The 20761-nt window shown below is 28.3% G+C and overlaps 1 protein-coding gene across 1 annotated transcript; it reads right to left on the bottom strand.

Moving 5' to 3' along the window:
* Positions 1–1511: 1511 nt before the first annotated feature.
* LOC135924474 (soluble guanylate cyclase 88E-like) lies at positions 1512–20360 on the bottom strand. The gene is made up of 11 exons (XM_065459530.1): positions 19995–20360; positions 18734–19286; positions 15185–15272; positions 13056–13152; positions 12456–12585; positions 4520–4666; positions 4130–4276; positions 3278–3434; positions 3056–3165; positions 2620–2709; positions 1512–2483 (listed from the first exon to the last, which is right to left on the bottom strand). The coding sequence occupies exons 1-11, from the start codon at positions 20315–20317 to the stop codon at positions 1512–1514; spliced, it is 2814 nt and encodes a 937-aa protein (XP_065315602.1). The 5' UTR covers positions 20318–20360.
* Between the last annotated feature and the right edge of the window lie 401 nt (positions 20361–20761).

Here is a 20761-nt window from a genome sequence, read left to right as displayed (position 1 = left end):
GATGTTCAAAATGCCCACAATTAGCTCGAATACATGCTCTAAGGAGATCTCGCCATTCATTGATTGCATAATCAACGATTCCTTGAAAAATGATTCTATTCCTTCACAAGTGGCTGTTTGAGATTGTCAACATAGAGTATGCGTATTTGATAAACAAGTTCTTTAAGGAAGCTCCATAACTTTTAATCAATCGGATTGAAGCACATCCATAGTTTCTCTGGCTCAGGGAACTGGACTTTGTCTTGCTGAAATATAGGAAAAATTTACTCGACAATTCTTGAGTAATAGACAATAAGTGCGTGCCGAGTAAACGGCTTGCACCATATATTTCGACTCCTGGATCAATAAAGATAAGTTATGTGCAGTCAAGACTTAATACCCCAACTGAAACTATAACCCATTTAGAGAAATTTGAACGAGTATGAAGCAATTGATTGGCGGCAATCTTTTTTTTTCTCATTAAAACTGCTATGTAACACCCTATCATTCTACAAATTTACAGTTGGAGTTACTGTAAACATCTTTTAATCTGTGAAACATATGAATTGAACTAACCTCTGTGGATATTTTCGTAGAAGTTCTTTGGTACGTACTTTTCGGGAATCCTATTAACATGGTTAGTTACATACTGGTAGGTTCAACTTTGTTCATCTAACTTTGAATGTACATAGACCCTGTTGAAATAATTTAATGAGATTTGCAGAGAATGAGAATTTATCCCTTTCATAATCTATAAAACTTTCTTAAATTATATTTAGAATTAACAGATTTATTGCTAAAACAAAAAGGGTATCAGTTCAATTGGAACACAGTTTATTGTATACAACGATAATATTGGTATTATAGTATTATTCGGGAAAAAAATCTTCTAAATAAAATGACTCTTGAAAGAAAAAAAAATCAGGAATGACTAAAATGGAAATCTATTTTACAAAAATTAGCTATAACCGAGTATAGCCTTACTCTGTATTCACAGGCGTGAACTCGCGGTGCAGGAGTTAGGGTAAAATAGGCTTTTTCTTTGATTTATTTAACTAAAATTTGATATAGAAAGTATGGAACTATTGTTTCATCATTCACATAATTGTAAATTGGTTAAAGGTTGTTATTTAGGGTTAAGTCTAACTTACCTCTACAGATGATGTTTCTAGGATTATATAAATATATTCATCAAAAAATATTCCGGAGAAGGAGGGGGGGTTCCGTTTTCCCCGCAGGATTTTCCCCCGAGTATCTGATATTTAAAAATATGATATTTTTTTTTTTAAATATTCAATTGTTTTAAAAGTCGGGTGTATAATTTTAAATCATTAAATCATGTGTAATATTTTTACTCAAAAAGAGTTATATATAGATCATTTACTTTAATTCAAAAATAAATAATTTACTATTTGTGATGTATAACATTAAATCTATAATGTAATGCTATATTATAATATATTGTGGTAATATTTTTTTTTGGTATTTTATAAATATAATATTATACAAAAATTAGATATTACAGTGCATTTTTACAATATCTTACACATTTTACTTTTCACTAAAATGGCTTTATTTTTTGGTATAGAGTTTTGAATTTGTTTTCCAGATAACTCTTGATTATTGATAGGTTTATTATTATTAATATTATTGGATTCATTATTATTATCACTCTTCTTAATAAGGGCGAGTTTTTCAGAACTTTTTTTATAATTAAATGTTTTAATATGATTCTTTAGATGATCGGATTTTATTTCCTTAGACACATTATCGTTTTTATTTTCAAAGATATCGTTGGTGTTTACCGGGAGATCATAACCAGAGGTTCCGTTAAAAATATTGCTCCTTTTTATCGGTCTAAATGATAAGTCGGATGTTTTAGCATTGTTGGTTTGTTTACTTAAATCATTTTTTATGAAATGACAGCGATCATTCATCTTATTCATAATATTTACGTCATCGGGTTTATGATCGACATTATCCGATGCATTCGGTGCAGCGCTAATAGTAGATTTTGATTTTCGAGGACGATTCTCCCTTTTCATTATAATATATTTACCTTGTTGAGATGACATGGCATCGATGGGCAAAAAATGGTTTCCAGTAAAATCATCCGACGATATTCTTGGAGGCAGATTTAATAGCATGGATGAAGTTCTTTGATCATCAGGCACTGGCGGATTTAGAGAGGGCAGAACAGTACTCACTTTGCTATGCAGACTGCTCTGGGATTTAGCGATATCCATGATGGTCACGGGGTTGTAAGTAAAACCAGATTCTTTGACTTCGTCTCCTCCCAAATAATCATAATCATCCACTATTTCTACTTCCGGGTGATTTTTTTTGCTGATGAGATTTATATTACTCTCCATCGATAACATTGACCCCCTCCTATCAATTTTGGATATTATCGCTTCGTATTCCCTGCGTTTGGCCTCCAACGCGGGTGAATAATTCGCTAGCGTTTTATTCAATAACCAGTAGGTCTCCATTGTTCCTTTACCCTGTATACAAAATAAATGATGTCCAAGTGAAAATGATTTTAAAATTAAAAGAATACACTTATTTATATTAATATCAAATAAATATAGTAAATTTCTAAATCAATAAAATGTAAAAGAATGAAATTGTGTATATAACCTTTATATCGATGACTCCTCTTTTCTCGACATGATATGGAAAACCCTCCAGCTGTTTTTTAGTTGTCTCACTTATGTGAATTTTGAGTGGCTTTATTGAATATATCATTTTAAAAAATTTCCCCATATTTTTATACTATCTTTACAAACTTTTAAACAAATTTTCTAATATCTGTACAGACATTAATTTAAGTTTGACATTTAAAATTATAATTAAACTATCCCTTTAAACTGATTGGGGGCTAACATTAAGTATAATAGTATTTATATAGAACTCCGCTACATAACAAATTGATGGAAAGATTTTATTGATCTCCATTAAATTATCTAAGTAATTTATGCAAAAAAAAAATCTCGTCTCATGTATATTATCTATTATAAAATTATTTATATACATATATAAAAAAAATGAACATCCCAAAACATATAAAATTTACTTCGCTCGCGGATTGCATACGAGAAGCCGTATTAACTGTATCCCCAAACAAGCAATATCTTGGCATTTTAATTCCTACCACACCCGCTACCACGGCGCCCGAATGAATACCTATTAACAACAATCATATTTCTTAATGTACATCAATGCATATGGCAAATATTAAGCCTTTTTTTATAATTCTATTTAATATTTATTTCCAATATATAAGGATTCACTTAACCGAATCTAATTTGTAAATTCCCTTTCGTAAATGGGTCAATAAGTTTAGAGCAGGCGGCTAAAATATCGAACGTGGCCTCTGCGAGGTATTGAGCATGAAACTCAGCCACAATAGGGGCTCCTGACACTATCATATACGCGTCCGCTATAGTTTCCACCTACATTTCGCGTGCCCAAAATTAGTAAATCATTAATTCTTTTGGTTGTTGTTAAGGATCTCTACATGTATATACTATAGCAAGTTAACCTTAGCTTTGAACTCTAACTTAATTGAATTTCTTATTTTTTGGGTATTTTAATATAAAAATAGACATAGTATAATTAGAGAAAAGAAGATTAATTTATTTTTAAAATGTGTTGAGATCTTATATCATAGTTACAAAAAAATCGCGGTATACTACTCAATCTTTGAAAATAGATTTATGTGTATAATGATCACACTTCCCTTGAGTTGTAAATTTTTTGGGGGAATACCATAAAGATATCTACAGAATCTTAAATCTTAAAACCATCCCCCGTTTCGTCCTATTTGAAACTTATTTTCCGCTTAGCCCCAGATTAAACAGATTTGAAGTAGGACACCCTATTTTGGTTTGTTTTAAGTTTGTACATTAAATAAATATTATTTGTTATTTATTACATTTTTTTTACGATATAAAATAACTAATCTTTTACATAATCTTAATAGCCTTAGCCTCTATCTTTTTAGGCTGTTTAGAGGAAGCTACATGGATTGCTAAGCAGACTTTAGAATAAAGAGGAACCTATATACCCGTAAAGACTAATAACATTTTTATAGATATAATCATGTCATTAATCACAGAATATAGCTTCAAATAAAAAATATGAATACTTTGTAGACGTGATGATTTGATACAATTTTGTCGAAAGTCATATACATGGTATTTAACATTGTGACGACGTCCATCGGAGAAATGTTGGCGCATATGACATTGAAGTTGGCGATATCAGTAAATAATATAGAAACGGCATTGAATATCTAACATAAGAAAAATTTAATTCCGATTTTCAAACCTATAGGAAATTTATCGTTTTAATTATATAGATAAAAACCCCTATGTAAAATATTTTAATATATTTTAAATTTTTAAAAAGTTTTTCATAAATTGTATGTCTAAGATACGCTTTTCATTTTATAACGGGGCGGAAGATTGCGAAGTTCTTTTTCCACGTTAAAGGTTGAAATGTAAACAATTATAATTAGGATAAATATGATATAAACTTCGCAAGTGTTGACCGATGGTTCCCCTTTACGTAATCTATCGGCCACTGCTTTGGGTATCATTTGATACAAGAGCTGATCAGTTCTTTTTACTTCTTCATCTAATCGCTTCATATTTAGGGCTATCTTTTTACTTTTCAATTGTTCCTAGAATAAAATTTTAAAATTAGAAAAAACCATTGACGATCAATAGTTTTTTTTTATTCATTCAATATAACAGAACTAGTTCTATTGTTCCATCTTTCCGAATCACTCATTTGGAGTTTTTGGATTTAATATCAATAGAATTTGTTAAAAATTTGTGGGATCTAACGGAAAATATTTATTAAACCATTTTTAATGATTTTCATCGGGCCTTTTTTAAGCATGTTCTATCCTTGACAAATTTTTTATTTGTCACGCGATTCGAAAATAAAAATTATTTGTTCACCCCAGAACCCAAATTTATTTAAATAAAGAAATTAATCAAAAAAAATTTTAGAGTTTTTTTTTACTATTTTACCTTATTTTTAGTGTTATTTTATCTTTATTATCAAAATCTATTTTCAAATTGTTCCATACTTTTACTCCTACCTAAATGTGGTTTACATTTATACGCCGCGTTCTTTATGTGTTATTTTTAAAAATAAATCGGATCTAAAATATTAATTTTTATTTATCCGTTAATATTAGAAAAGATTTTTGATTATAAATCAAAATAAAAATATTCATATCTAAAAATTATATATTGAATTTAATTTAAAAGGTTTTATATGTGAAAGAAATGTGTTTTTTTTTAAAAAAAAATCATGAGATTTTTATTTTTAATTTTTAAAGATCCAAAATAAAAGATATATGGCGTAGTATCACATCAATTAGGCGCGGAAAATTCGGCGCACGACAATTCGGCACAGCTTCAATTCGGCGCTGCGACAATTCAGCACAGCATCAATTGAGGGTGGCGACAATTCAGCGCAACGTTAATTCGGCGCGGCGACAATTTAGCGCGTATCTATTACAGTTGCAATTTATTATATATTACTTAGTATAAAAAAATAAGGATGATTAAATAGAAATCATTTTGAATGTTGGTCCTATTAATTATTTCTCCATATTTATTTTTACAAAAATTTCAATTTTATTTACTAAATGTGTAATATCAAAAAAAATTAACATCCAATATTTATACCTATTTCTTTGGTTGACCAATTTACCACATAAGATATGTTGATTAATAGCCAATGTTATGTAAGCCGAAATTTTGAAGAAAGAAAGAAAAAGAAAGGTTTGGACCTCTATTTCGAATCTTACATAATATTTTGGCTGGAATTTAAATCGACCGTTTTTAAAAATAGACCCAGCCATGGTCCAAAAAAAATAAAATTAAGACTGACTCACTTTTTAGATTTATTAAAAATCCTTAAATTCTATTAAACCTTTTTAAAAAAAATATTATGCTTAGGCTAATTTTTTCTATTATATAAATCAAAAATTAAATGTGTAATATCAAAAAAAATTAACAACCAATATTTGATTCAACCCGACCCTCTTCGATTTTTAGTAAGTATATTTATCAAATATTTTTAAATATATATATTCCTCACTATTTTATCTATCTTTCTAATATTTATTTTTGCTCAAATAAATAATATTTATATATTATTTTGATCTTTTTAATGTGGTATATTAAACTAACCACTGCCACTTAACAACAATATTTTTAATATTTATTTTTTTAAATAATTGATAAATTTTGCCAACTCATTTCGCAATAATTTTAGCTTGTTATATATATGGATGATTATCTGGACATTCCATCTGAATGTTCTTCGTTAGACAACTCATCCACTGATTCCGAAGATGATTATGAATCGGATACACGTTACCAAATTGATAGTGATGATTATGAATCGGATACACCTTATCAAATTGAAATTGATGACAATTCTGAACAAGATGCGTATGATCAATCTGCTACAAACCATAATAATCCTATCTGGTCCAAGAAATATTCTTCACAACCAGCATTAGAATTTGATAAAATATCAGGTCCAATATCATCTTTAAAAACGGACCCATTGTATCCATCAGATATATATAAGAAATTTATTAATGATTCTCTAATAAATACAATTACATTCAATACCAATTTATATGCCCAACAAAAAAATATTAAATATCAACCAACTAATCCTACAGAAATAAGAAAATTTTTATGTCTTTATATACTCTTTGGAATTAAAACTATTGCAAATTACAAAGATTATTGGAGTTCTAAACCAGAATTCCATGACAATTTTGTTTCATCCATAATGAAAGTAAAACGTTTTATTTGGCTTATGGCCCACATCCATATAAATGACAATATCTTAGAACCATCGAGAAATGATGAAAATTATGATAAATTATACAAAATAAGACCATTCATTGATAATATCCGTTCCTCTTGCTTGAAATATTTTCTTCCCTCGGAATATCAAGCAATTGACGAAGGAATGATTAGGTTCAAAGGCCGTATAGGATTTAGGCAATACATGCCTAAGAAACCCACGAAACGCGGTTTCAAGGTAATGTGTAAATTTTGTCATTATTTATTTCGGCTAAACTATATTTTTAGGTTTGGATGAGATGCGATAATTCAGGATATATGAATGATTTTAATATCTATGTTGGGAAAAATAAAGAGGTTGAAAGTAATCTTGGTTATAATGTTGTAACAAAGTTTTGTGAAGGACTTCAAAATCATAAAATATTTTTCGATAATTATTTTACGAGTTATACTCTAATGGCCGATTTAAAAAAGAAAGGTATATATGCTAGCGGAACACTAAACAAAAATAGGAGATACTTGCCCATAAAGAATATGGAAACAAAATTAAAAAGAGGTGAGTTTGACTGGAGAAGTGACAAAAATAATATAAGTATAATTAAATGGCGAGATAATCGTGACGTATTTATAATGTCCAATTATATTGATCCGAGATCAGTGGATACTGTGAAGAGAAAAAATAAAAAAGGGGAAGTTTTTGACGTAAAATGTCCAATAATGATAAAGATGTATAATAAATATATGGGGTCTGTTGACCATTTCGACCATTTAAAGTCTTATGGTGGCTACCAATATTCTTTTGGCTGATAGATGCGGCGATTATCAATTCATTCATAATATACAATATTCTTACAGATAATAAACTCTCATCGAAAGAATTCCGAAGACAAATAATTGCTAGCGAATTGGCATACTGTAAAAATGTTAATAGGGATGATAATATTCATAATGATAATAATTATATATCAATGCAAAGAAAAAATAATAAACCTTATATCCTTCCAGAAATTAGACTAAAAAATTCAGCTCATCAACCTCAAGCAGGAACCTCACGAAGGTGTACCTTCTGTAGTACAAAGTTAAATCCCAGAAGAACAAGGTGGTCGTGCAAATCATGCAACGTACCACTCTGTCTAAATAAAAATAGAAATTGTTTTGAAAGTTTCCATAAGGTGTCAATGATATGAATTTAAAACCACCAGGGAGAGCCGCCATTTTGAATTTAAAAAACTTTTTTTGTGTGTTTTATATTATATTATATTAGAATCAATAAAAAAATTAGTAAATATCGTGTTGCATCATATTAATTTTATGAGGGAACCTAAAGGGTTAAGCTAAAGGTATAATTTAAACTTTATTAAATAACTCTAGAATAGCCCTTTAATATGATATAAAATTTATTATATTGAAAATAATTTTATTACCAAAAACCGGAAATAGAAAACCGGAAATGGTTATAAAATAAAAATTACCCTTTTTTTTCTTTCAAATTTTTTTAACAAATAGACATTATATATCTTAATATTTGTACAAAATCCTAGATTGGGACCATTACTGGGCCAATAGTTATTACGCTTTAAATATAAATAGTATGGCTTAAATTCTATATTATACGAAATGAGTAATTATTTTTTTAACAAAAGTGATAATATTTGTGAATAATAGTATTAAAACTGAAATCCGAACCCCATCTTAAGATTTATATTCGCCCCCCCCAAAAAAAAAAATTTTCTTCTTAAATTCGAGATTTTTGACCTCGCAATTCTATGAGTGAATTATGTAGATTATTTTCTTTGCCAAATAAAAAATTATCTTTGTGATAGTCAGAAATATATTTTCATAAAGATTATTTTCTACTTATAATTAATTATCAAATAAAATAATTATCATAAAAATCAAATTCAATTCCAACAGCAACAGCCGTCATTTATATTGATTAATTTTATAAAGCCATTTTTCTAAGAAAATTAAATTACCGGTATTCATTATCCAATTTATTTTTAATTTAAAATAATTATATAAAATTAATAGCTATCTTTTATTCCTTACCAAAAAAATTTAAATGTCTAGAAAAGATATTTATATTCCAGTAAAGTGCTGTAATCCCTTTAGAATAAAATCTCATTCAGTACGTTACGATCTTAGAAATGTTTTACAATGGATGAGAGAAGTGAATTCTAGCTTATCAATTAATCAAAAAATTTGTAGCTCTTGCCGGAAAAAATTAAAAAAATATTCAACAAATCTGATCTCACCTTTTACTTCTACGATCCCGATCACATTACCTTCTATTTCTAACTTACCTTCTACCTCAACTATTAATGAAACATTTAGCGATTCTGAACCTGATCAACCATGCAATAATCCCGACTTTTATACAGATTTTAATACTTCAATTTCAACTTTAAATGAAACTTTGCCATTTTTAGGGGAGACTTAAAAAGAAAAGGTTAAATGAAAAAAAATATCCTGTAAATAAATTTTTGAAAATTCAGGGAAAAATTAAAAAAGTTTTTAAAATAAATCTAGAGGATCAAGCAAAAAAAGATGAAGCCGAAATCATAAATCAACTGAAAGAAAAATTTGCTACAAGTTCTCGCAATGAAAAAATACAAATTTTAACAGTTTTACAAAATCTTGGACTCTTGATAAAATTGAAAAGGAATTTTCAACCACAAATTTTATGGCCCGGACAGCTAAACAATTAGTTGAAGAAAAGGGTGTTTTGTCAAACCCAAATATCATAAAACCAAGTAGAATAATTCCGGATGACATTGCAAATAAAGTAATAGAATTTTATAATTCTGACGAAAACAGCAGACTTATGCTAGGTATGAATAATTTTATATCAATGAAAGTTAATGGAAAAAATGAAAGTCAAACGTTATTCTAATTCATTAGATAATTTAATGTATGATATTATTTAATTTAATATGTTTATAACAATATTAATTTTCCATTTGATATTCATGTAATATAAATAATTAGCTAAATAAAGTTATAAATATTTTTACAATTATTTTCTCTCTAAAATAAACTCGCTAAACTTATATGTTTATAACATAATGTCTACTAGTGGGCTCACAGCCTGAAACATTTATAAAAAAATATAATCGGCCCGATCATAAAGGAATTTTCTTTTTATTTGTTTCGTAAATTACTATATATTTGGTATAATTTAGGATTTAAGCCATATTATTTATATTTAAAGCGTAATAACTATTGGCCCAGTAATGGTCCCAATCTAAAATTTTGTACAAATATTAAAGAGTATAATGTCTATTTGTAAAAAAAATTTGAAAGAAAAAAAAAGAGCAATTTTTATTTTATAGCTATTTCCGGTTTTATATTTCCGGTTTTTGGTAATAGACTTTTTATTAATAAAATAATTTTTATATCATATTAAAGGGCTATTTTAGAGCTATTTAATAAAATTTAAATCATGCCTTCAGCTTAATTACTTTTTGAGATATTTAAAATTAAATATACTGTATTTTAGAATTTTCGCGTTTCTAAAGATGGCCATATCTCATGAAGTAAGCCGATTTGAAAAGTAAAATTTTACATTTTTATTAGTTAGTGTATATACTACCAACATACAAATTTTTAAAAAAATCGAAGGGGGTCGGGTTGAGAATCGACTTTTTTTGGTTGATTTAATATGGAATACAACCGTTGACCAATTTATCACATAAGGTATGTTGATTAGTAGCCAATTTTATGTAAGCCGAGATTTTGGGCATATTATCAGGGGGGGGGGGGGGGGGTATATTATTTTTTTAAACTTTTTTAATTTTTTTTTCTATTATTATCAAAAATTAGGCATGAAAAGGGGATTTAAGATTTAACATTATAGTACTTATCAGGGGGGTATTTTGGGTCTATTTTTAAAAACGGTGATTTAGATTGTAGCCAAAATAATATATAAGATTATAGATAGAGGTCAAATCTTTCTTTTTCTTTTTTCCTTCTATGCGCAAAATATCCAGGCTTACATAATATTGGCTACTAATCAACATACCTTGTAACGTGGTAAAATAGTCCTTTAAAGAAATTAAATATTAGTTAATTTTTTTCGATATACATTTAGTAAATACAATTGAGATTTTTGTAAAAATAAATATGGAGAAATAATTAATAGGACCAACATTCAAAATGATTTCTAAAATGATTTCTATTTAATCCTTATTTTTTTATACTAAGTAATATATAACAAATTGCAACTGTAATAGACACGCGCTGAATTGTCGCCGCGCCGAATTGACGTTGCGCTGAATTGTCGCCGCGCCGAATTTTCCGCGCCGAATTGACGTGGAACCATATGGCGTAGGATTGTTAATAAAAATCCCGCAGGCAAAATAATATTATGTAAGCCTCGAGATTTGGCAAATAGAGATCCAAACCTTCCTCCCATCTATAAGCAAAATTTCCAGGAATACATAATATTATATCGGCTAAAATCTTAATCAGGTCTAGACCCAAATCGGGCTTTATAACAATCTTAGTATGGCGCCTATTTTCCTACTATAAGTAAAATTTAATATTCCTTAAATATTTTTTAAAAATTAAATTTATTAGATTTTCAAATTTCAATTATTAAAAAACGTTTAAAAAAATATGTATTAACAAAAAAATATATATAAAACTTATAGTTATAATATATGAAGAAGAAGAAAAAATATAAATTTCAACTATATAAACTAAACTATTTTAAAAAAACGGGGATGGGAAGGGGGCGTGGATTAAAAAGATATATTGTCAGGCATAGAGCGCTGAGTAGCGATGCAAAATAGCTCCATTAGCCTATTAATATTTTAGATACTGCCCTAAACTCTCAAGATTTCATTAATAGATTTACAAACCTTGCGCATAATATCTTTCAGTTTTTTTAAAAAAATCGACTCAAATGGAGGGATTTTTGCATTACTAGAGAGCCGAGGATGGAGAATAAAATAATATCTACACATCTCGAGAGATATTCTTTGTCTAAAAATTTTCTTTAGGATCTCCGCTGAAAATTATATTCCACAAATAAATATAAAAAAAAATATTTGCGCTTTGTTTCCTGCACAAAAAAATTTCATAATATATTTATTTTGATTTCACATAATTGAACCCGTACCAAAATTATTTGTTGAAAAGTAAGTCCAACCATACTTACCCTGAAGATCTCTACTCTTTATTTATGTTAGCGTCGATATGTTTTCTCCGGTAATATGTTATTTTTTCAACTTTAAATCATTTTTTAAGAAGGTTTTTCTAAATTTAAAAATCTGATTTTATCGGAAATATATTCCAAGTTTAGCATATACCTACTTTATAAATTGTAGAAAATATTTCCATTAACCTTTTTGAGTCATTTTAAATTTTTATAAAAAATCTATGGAAAAATTAATTTAAATCATATTAAGTTCAAAAGTTCATAGCAAATTTGTCTGAAATTCATAGGTTGGGTATCTAAACATTATGGAATACATTTCCAGTGAAATCATATTTCAAAATTTTCAAAAAAGCGCTCAAATAATGATTTAAACTAAACCTAATAAAAATAACACATTGCTGATAAAAACTCTTATTTATCTTGGTTAACCTATTTTACAATATATGATAATACAAGGGGAAAGAAACTTGATCAACGGCCGCTTTTAATTCGGTACTTTGTTGAGTGCCTGCTAGAAGTAAATCCCTCGAAGAGTCATGCATGCATAAATCGTTAATGTAGAGTCCGAACTTGGCCATATCATCCAATTCTTGCATTCTAAAAAAAAAAATTAACAACTTTAAAACATCACAAATTTTTATAGTATAAATAAATTCGTAGGCGCGTAGAAATGGGAGGGACGAGATAGGGAGTTAAGGCGAATAAAAATATTTACAATTACCCCCCCCCCCATTCACCTCTCTTCACTTCTCTTTCTCTCCCAAAATATTGTATACAAAATATCAATATAAACAAGAATTTGAAAAATAAGTATTAAAGTTAATAATTTTTTACAACGACTAGAATTCAAAATTTTCTAAAAAAAGAAGCATCATATAACATAATTTAGAGACCTGTCAGTCATAGGTGGACCTAAAAACCTTCAATAAAATTTATGGCGGAAAAACTCAACTAATACTCCTAAAATAATTCTTGCTTCATTCTGACTATTGTATTCTCTTCTAAACAACGTTTTCTTTTAAAAAAAAATTTTGTTTTTATATTAGTGTTATATTAGTTAAATATACACGGGCGTTCCCAAGAAGTTCAAATATTGGAGTTGGTCTAAATACACCATCTGTCCTTTCAAATGTAAACTATGCTCCGAGATATCGATAAGAGTGTCTTGATATGTATATTATATTTTTAAAAAATTTATATGATCATATGACATAGTTTTAGAGTGTTTCTATAAATTCCTGATCGATATTTCTAAAAGAAATGGAAGGTATTAGGTAGAAAAGACTGAAATTCAAAATAAAATCCTATTTTATCGAAATATCAATGATGTAATTTTTTTTGGTTATAAATACGATATTGAGTACTAACCTTAACTTACGATGCATTCATTAAAAGTGTTGTACATACATTTGAAGTAAGCTATACAGTCAATATCTAAGGCTCAATAGACGCGGTGGCCCCTACACTTTCTGAGCCATGGAATCAGAATACCCCCCAGTACTTTCATTCCTATGATCCTTCCACTCATGTTAGCACCATCCTCTGCCCAACTAAGAATTAGAGAAGTAGATTCATGCAATCAATATATCTTACTAACAAAGCTACTGCTTCTGATTTAGATATCATAAGCCATCAACTATAATGAAAATTCCCTGTTAAATTCAATCTCTTTTTCAATTCTTTTTTATAACCATAATTTTAATGGTTTCAATTAGAATATTTATTATTATTATAAGAATAGAGTATAATTTGGATTATAATCCCTTATGTTTTTTCTCCTTCTTTTTTTCTTCATTTTTTATGGATATACAATGTGAGGACAGGTTTCGAATCTGCAAATAGTTTAATAAAGTTTTTAAAAGCTTCATCGTTTAAATTTAGCCCACCATGCGTTTTTCTAATATGGTCCGTCCATTTATCATCTCTCATATAAAACTGTGAGTAATTATTAATTAAGCATTTGTATTTTTTGGGGGGGTTAATATTTTTTGAGCATATTTTAAAATTAGTAAAATAAAATTTTATTGCTCCATGCCCTCCCCCTCCGTTATAGAGGCCCACTGAATAGACGCCATTTCTACATTAATGCTTTCACATTTCGTCTAAATACCTCTTATTTCAATATATTCACACTTTGTGTATTTTAATGTACGAATCGTCGGTTCTTGGGTTAGATTCGTACTCGTATCAGTCCTTTCAAGAAATTAAACTTGTCCCAAAATGTATTATTTATTACAACTCCTCTCCCCGACCTCGAAACAGAACCACCCTATTCAAACACCCTCTCCTTCCCTAATCCCTCAACACGTTATATGAGTGTTGAACCCTTCCTTTCCACGAGGATTATAAGACAGTTTTAAAAAAAATATTGCAACAATTTTTTGCCTACAATTTTGAAAAATAATTTTATAAAAATAGAAAACAACGTACCATTTTAACATTTCCACAGCAGCGGAGTTTAACAATTAAAAAAATATATTACTATTAATCTTTTCTTATGCGGATTAGAAATCTGCAAAGCCGACCCTGGTTGAGTTTCCAGCCCCGTCGGAATCCAGGGGATTTACGTAAAAATTTAACCGGCCAGGTTTGGCAAATTTTTATAAATTATAAAGGGTCGGAACAAATTTTAAAAAAAATATTATTAACTGACCGGACCTGGCAAAATGTTTAAAGGGCCAGTGTGGGCAATATAGGCAAATAAACTTAACAGCCAAAGAAGATCGGGTGAAATTTTGCCGACCTCTAATTTAGGTCGTTAATTTGTAACTCCTTTTAAATCTTTTTAATTTCCCCAAAATTCAGTCCATTTCTTTTATTAGGATTATTCAATTTGATTTCCACTCAATGATTTATTCTCCCCCGAAATCATTTTCAGTATTTGATTTACAAACTTGGGAGGCTGGTACTTTTTCATTCCTAGCCAATTAAATGCCCACCATTTTGCGATCTATTGCTTTCCTTAAATAATCTACTCCTTAACGTCACCTCTTATCATGATAGTAAATATAGTTCCATTATTTTAATAATTAATTATCAAATCTATTTATTTATTTTTATTATTTATTTTAAAAGTTATATTCATTATTGGGGGGGGGGGGTCTTATCTTCATTGGGTTATGGAAAAGATGATCTAAAGAACTCCGTTCAACAGATGTTTTGGATTAATTTATCTAAAAGTAATGTTGCATTTCACCATAATTGTCCGCTGCAAGGTCATCCTCATCTTTTTGTATAGGAACTATAGTTATCAACTCGAAAAGGTTGTTCAAATGATCCAAAATCTATATTTAAAAAGGTCAAAAAAAATTAATTTCATTAACAATGTATGATGGAAATGATAATTTTATGATTTGAAATAGGGATTCACCGCATTTTAAATTAAAATTTGAATATCCATTAATTTTTTTTTGTTTGAAACAATAATTTTATGTATTATAATTTTCCAAAAAATTTCTTTACGTTTACCTTTAAAAGTGGGTAAAAGTATAATAGCATTTATTATTAATAAGTTCAATTTAATTGCCAAACAAACTTCACATTTATGTTTCAAAACACAGTTTTTTAAACAAAAAACCAATATGTATAATCAACGTGTGTGGATTTATATCTGTTCCCTTTATAAATTTTGCACACCCTCATTTTACTTTCCTTTCATATTTTAAGGGACGTTAAATTATAAGAATTGAGTCTAATTAATGACTATCTGGTTAAAGGCATACAATTGTAAATGCCTATTTAGTTGAGAATAGTCATAGATAAAGAAGTATACGGTATTATCACGTTTGAACCATGATAAAGAAGAAGCTCAATTTAAAACGCGTTTTAAGCGCTTTTTATTTTTTTTTAAATTATTGTTTTTTATTTATTTTCAATGTTTTTTGGGGACTTATGAAAGTAGATATGTCGAATATAGGGTATCAATCGATAGCTAATCAAAAGATCTATTCTATTAGAGATCAACATTTTCCCATTAATGGGCGAGTCTAGGTTTGGGTCAGAAATGTTTTTACCAAAACTAAATATCGATATGGGTATCAAATAATAGCGAATTTAAATATCTCTTGATTAATAGTATTTATTATTGGTCTTGATGAGTATAACTTGGTCTAGATGGGGTGGGGAAGGGGGGGGGGGGGTCATGAATATTTTTATCAATGCAAAATAACGATATGGGTAACAGTATAAAAGGTAATTAATAAGGATTGAGCTACACATTGATATTAAATTTGTTGGATATATTACCTTTAAATGTTTTCTCAAGTTGATGCTACTAGTCTTGTTTGATGAAAAAACCTTCTGACACATCTTACAACAAAATTTATACTCTGTTTATATTTTTTTTATAGAGATAAAATATTTTGTGAATTTGGGAAAAGGAAATTCCATATTATCGTTATTTTCCAGGGATATCTGTCCATGATGATCTGTAACAAGATTATCTTCAATATCAATCTCTACTGTCGAAATTTTTAATTTTTAATCTTTTGCAAAAATATATTTATAATGCGTATTTTTAAATGTAAAATTAAATTTCAAAATAATATAAAATAAAAGGATTATCAATTTAGAATTGATTATAAAATTGTTTTAATAATTTTTGCCATTTTATTTAGTACCGAGCTACCGCTATCGCTCTTTTTTTTTAAAAAGGTGCGCGCTAAAGCTATCTATATTTATATAATATCTATAAAATAACGCGCTACTTTAAGAACTGCATTTTATATATTTCGAATTTAGTATTGGCACCGAAAAAAAGATTTTAAAAAATTTGTTTTATCTTTATTCTCTTTTATTTCTTAAAATTCTATCCAACCCAAAATTTTGTTATTATGAGGGCGTGGCTACTAAAGAAAGGCTAAGTCTTTTTAACGAGGTTTGTGTTTTGACATATCCTAAATCTTAATTTATACTAAGGGAGATTAGGTATAAACGCATAAAAGAATGATTTTAATCAAATTAATTTTACATTATGTAGGCAAACCCCAACCATTAACACATTAAATTACGATTTATCTATAATTTTATGTGAAAGCCAATTTTAATAATATGTAAAATATATGTATATATAGAATATAGGTATAAATAGAATATATTTATTGATAAATAACGGACTTCCGAAGTATTTTATATCCATATTCAATTTATTTATTATGGAAATTTTATACAAATTCTGACCACCTAAGCCCTAGACCCGACCATTTACTGCTATTTAATACTATAGTCTTAAGAGATTTCAATTACCTTAGATACTCATATCAAATTTTTATTTTTTAACTCTTCCCTCCTCAGGACGTAATCCAACCTATTAAGTGACCAAGAGTGAATACTATTATTTTAGTAGAAAAATATTTTGATTAGCTTCTATTTGTTAGTCATATCAATATTTTGTGTTGATAAAAAATTTCCTGACCCTCCAAGACCTAGAGCCCATTTAGAGTTTAATTATTATTACAATCAAAAGATATTTCAATTACCTTTTATTTGTTACCCATATCAAAAAAATATATCCCGGCCCGTGCATCCACCCCCCCCCCCCCAGGCCAAGTCCTACACATCAAGACCAAGAATTACTTACTTAGTCAAAAGAAATTAACTTTTATTTGGTACCCATATCGATATTTTGTTGAAAAATATTCTTGACCCCTAAGACCTAGATCCGCCCACTTAGAGTGATAATTATTATTGTCAAACAATGAAAGTTAATTAGAGTGAATATGCCCATAGAAAATAATGTTTCGGTAACAAATGTTGTAGTTGAGAATTAAAGAGAAGACAAATAATTAGTATAAATAAATTTACTACTAATACTTTATTAATTAATATAATTTGTAATAATTACATAATCATAACTAAAATTTAAAAAATTAAATAATATAAGAAAAATTAAAAGATGAAAAATTAAGTTCGCAAAATAATAATAATTAACAAGTAAAATATCCTCGATTATATATACTTTTCTATCCTATTCATTTACATCGTCTTTACTCAAATAATATAATAATTCGTTTCGTTTTTCTGTTTAACAGTCGATTTGAATATTACTTCTTTTTTCGCGATTTTATTTCAAAGTAAATGTACATATTACAACAGTTATCACAAACAAAAGATATTTTAATTACCTTTTATTTGATACCCATATCAAAATTTTTTAATTTTTACTCCCTCACCCCACAGACCTAGTCCTGCCCAACATGACCAAGAATAAAAATTTTCAGTCAAAAGATAATAAAATTAGCTATAATTTGATTACCCATATCGATATTTGTTTTGATAAAAATATTGAACTTTTGATTAGCTATCGATTGATACCTTATATTAGAGATATCATCTTATTTCATAAAGTCAAAAAAAATAATATTGAAAATTAATAAATAACAATAATTAAAAAGAAATAAACGAAATGCGCGTAAAACGGTTTTTAAAATACGATTTAACTTTATCACGCACGGTTAAAACCCATATTATCATTCCTTAATTTAAAACACTAATTGTTATCCCTATAAAACCCGTGTATGATCCCTTTAATAATTACGACAGGTGATTCCGAATATATATATAAATTTCTATATTTTTTTTAATTAATTTTTAAAAATTTTTTTATAAAATAATTAAATATTATATACATTAAATTGCAAATTTAATCTAGATTCTAAATATGTAAGTAATATTTTTTAGACTTACATAAATAAACCCCACGAAACAATAAAATAAAAAAACGACGACACGTAATTTACGTAATTACCTTCGACCACCTAAAATCGAAAGGGGGCTTAATGATGGCAAAGGTCTCGTCAATATTCTGTCCGATAAGATCGGGCATGATGGCTAACAGAGCTGATCCAGCACTTACTATCATCATAGATTTGTTGAATGTGACGTGGAAAGGAAATACGGTATAATAAATGGAAGAATCCAGTTTCAAAATATCGTAAGGAATTAAATTTAAATCATTGGAAGACGTGCCATTATTCTGGTAAAGAGATGAGGAATCCGTTCCCATGAACCTTTCGTAATTTAACGCGTAGTTATGAAAGGGGTCCTCACCTTCTGAAAGTAAAAAGGATGAGTTATCGAAATAGAGTCTGTACACGACTCCGTAGGAGTCCTTGGATATCAGTTCTTTCATCATTTGTATTTCTATGTCAATTTTGTAAAAGACTCTACCAACTTTCTTAATCTGACCCTTGACATAATTAGCGTAACCTTTGCGCTTGCTTTTGTATGTTAACGTGAGTCCTTCCCTTGACTCTTCACTGGTGGAAAAGGATGGAGCTTTTAACCTTGGGTAGGTGAACCTAATTGTATATTCAAAATGGATATTATTTTTTTTTTGCCAGTTGTGGAAAGTAGTGTCTGTATTACAAACAAATAAAATATAAGGGTTATCTACTCTTAATTTTGGTTACCATTCCCAAGAAGGAGTCCATGATTGTAATTTAAAAGTTTTTATTTGCATATTCTGTTGGAGAATGAAAAATTCTTTAGATTCGTTTGAAAAAAAAAAGAATTGATTCTATTGTGAAACATAGTTTTTAAAAAATTTATAAGGTTTTAGGGGGGTGCAGTTGGAGTGAACATATACTTAGTTATTTAATTTATTTATTTTTATTTCCCTTGATTCTGTGGCTTAATCAAGGATTACTAATTTTAAAGTATAAACTCTCGACTAGTGTTGTTAAACAGCCCGATTTGGGGTCATTTTTTAAAAAAACGACTCAATTAAGAATTTAGCCAAAATAATATTAGGTAGTAAGCCTGGAGATTTCGCTCCTATATGGCAGAAAGATCGGAATATCTATTTGCCAAATTCCCGAGGCTCAGATAATATCATTTTGACTAAAATTTTAATCGGGCCCGTTTTAAAAAATCGATCTAAATAAGGACCCTTATACTTTAACATTGGGCAATAAAAAGATTTTTTTTTCTCCCCTCAATTAAAAAAAAAATGTTTAAAAATATACATTTTTTGTAAGGAACCTTTAATATATTAAATTGATATGGACCTTAGATACTCGTGCAAATTGTCGAGACCACTGAGGAAGTCTCTCATTCGCCTGCCAAGAACGGATAGAATCTTATCGTAACCATATTGACTGAGAAATGTCACGAATGATGCGCCGAATTCTTCCATCATAACCTCGTGATCGACTCCCGTCACTTCTTCCGCAACTTTTGCCAGTCTGGGGATAAGCGTTTCGGAATATATTTTGTGGGTCGAGAAGGATCTATGCTTGATTCCGACTTTGGTCATAATAATTGTCCATACCTCTTCCCCGAACTTTTGTTTCAAGTGTTCAGCTATCCCTTCCAATACTAATCCGTACATTTTTAATTATAATTTTTTTTATTTTGTCCCTCGATTTTTTTTTTAAAAATTTTTATTATATTTTAATTTATTCCAAAAAAATATAAGAAACGACATTCTATTAGAATGATTATTTGATTTGGCATTGAAATAATTGAAGATTTTATTAAATTCAGGAAACATTAAGAAAGCATCTTGACTTTCCCAAAATTTTATCCAGTTTTGTTTTTTAATATAAATTTTTTTATACTTTTTATTTATTATATTTAATGTATAAAAAATATTAATGAATATTACACTTATATATAATTTAAAATATTAGTTGTTTTTTTTGTTTCTAGATTCAACCTATCGATTTTTTAAGTATAATAATAAAAAAAAAATTAAATCAAATTAAATTAAATTAAATTTATATAATAGTTTTAATTTTAATTTGATTTTATTCAACATTTTCTTTAAAACTTT

This window comes from Gordionus sp. m RMFG-2023, chromosome 2 (genome assembly GCF_954871325.1).
Source record: "Gordionus sp. m RMFG-2023 chromosome 2, tfGorSpeb1-WG-v2, whole genome shotgun sequence".
In the NCBI taxonomy this organism is placed as follows: Eukaryota; Metazoa; Nematomorpha; class Gordioida; order Chordodea; family Parachordodidae; genus Gordionus; species Gordionus sp. m RMFG-2023.
Note: the sequence above shows the minus strand (reverse complement) of the source record. Positions and strands in the feature narration are given on the sequence as shown.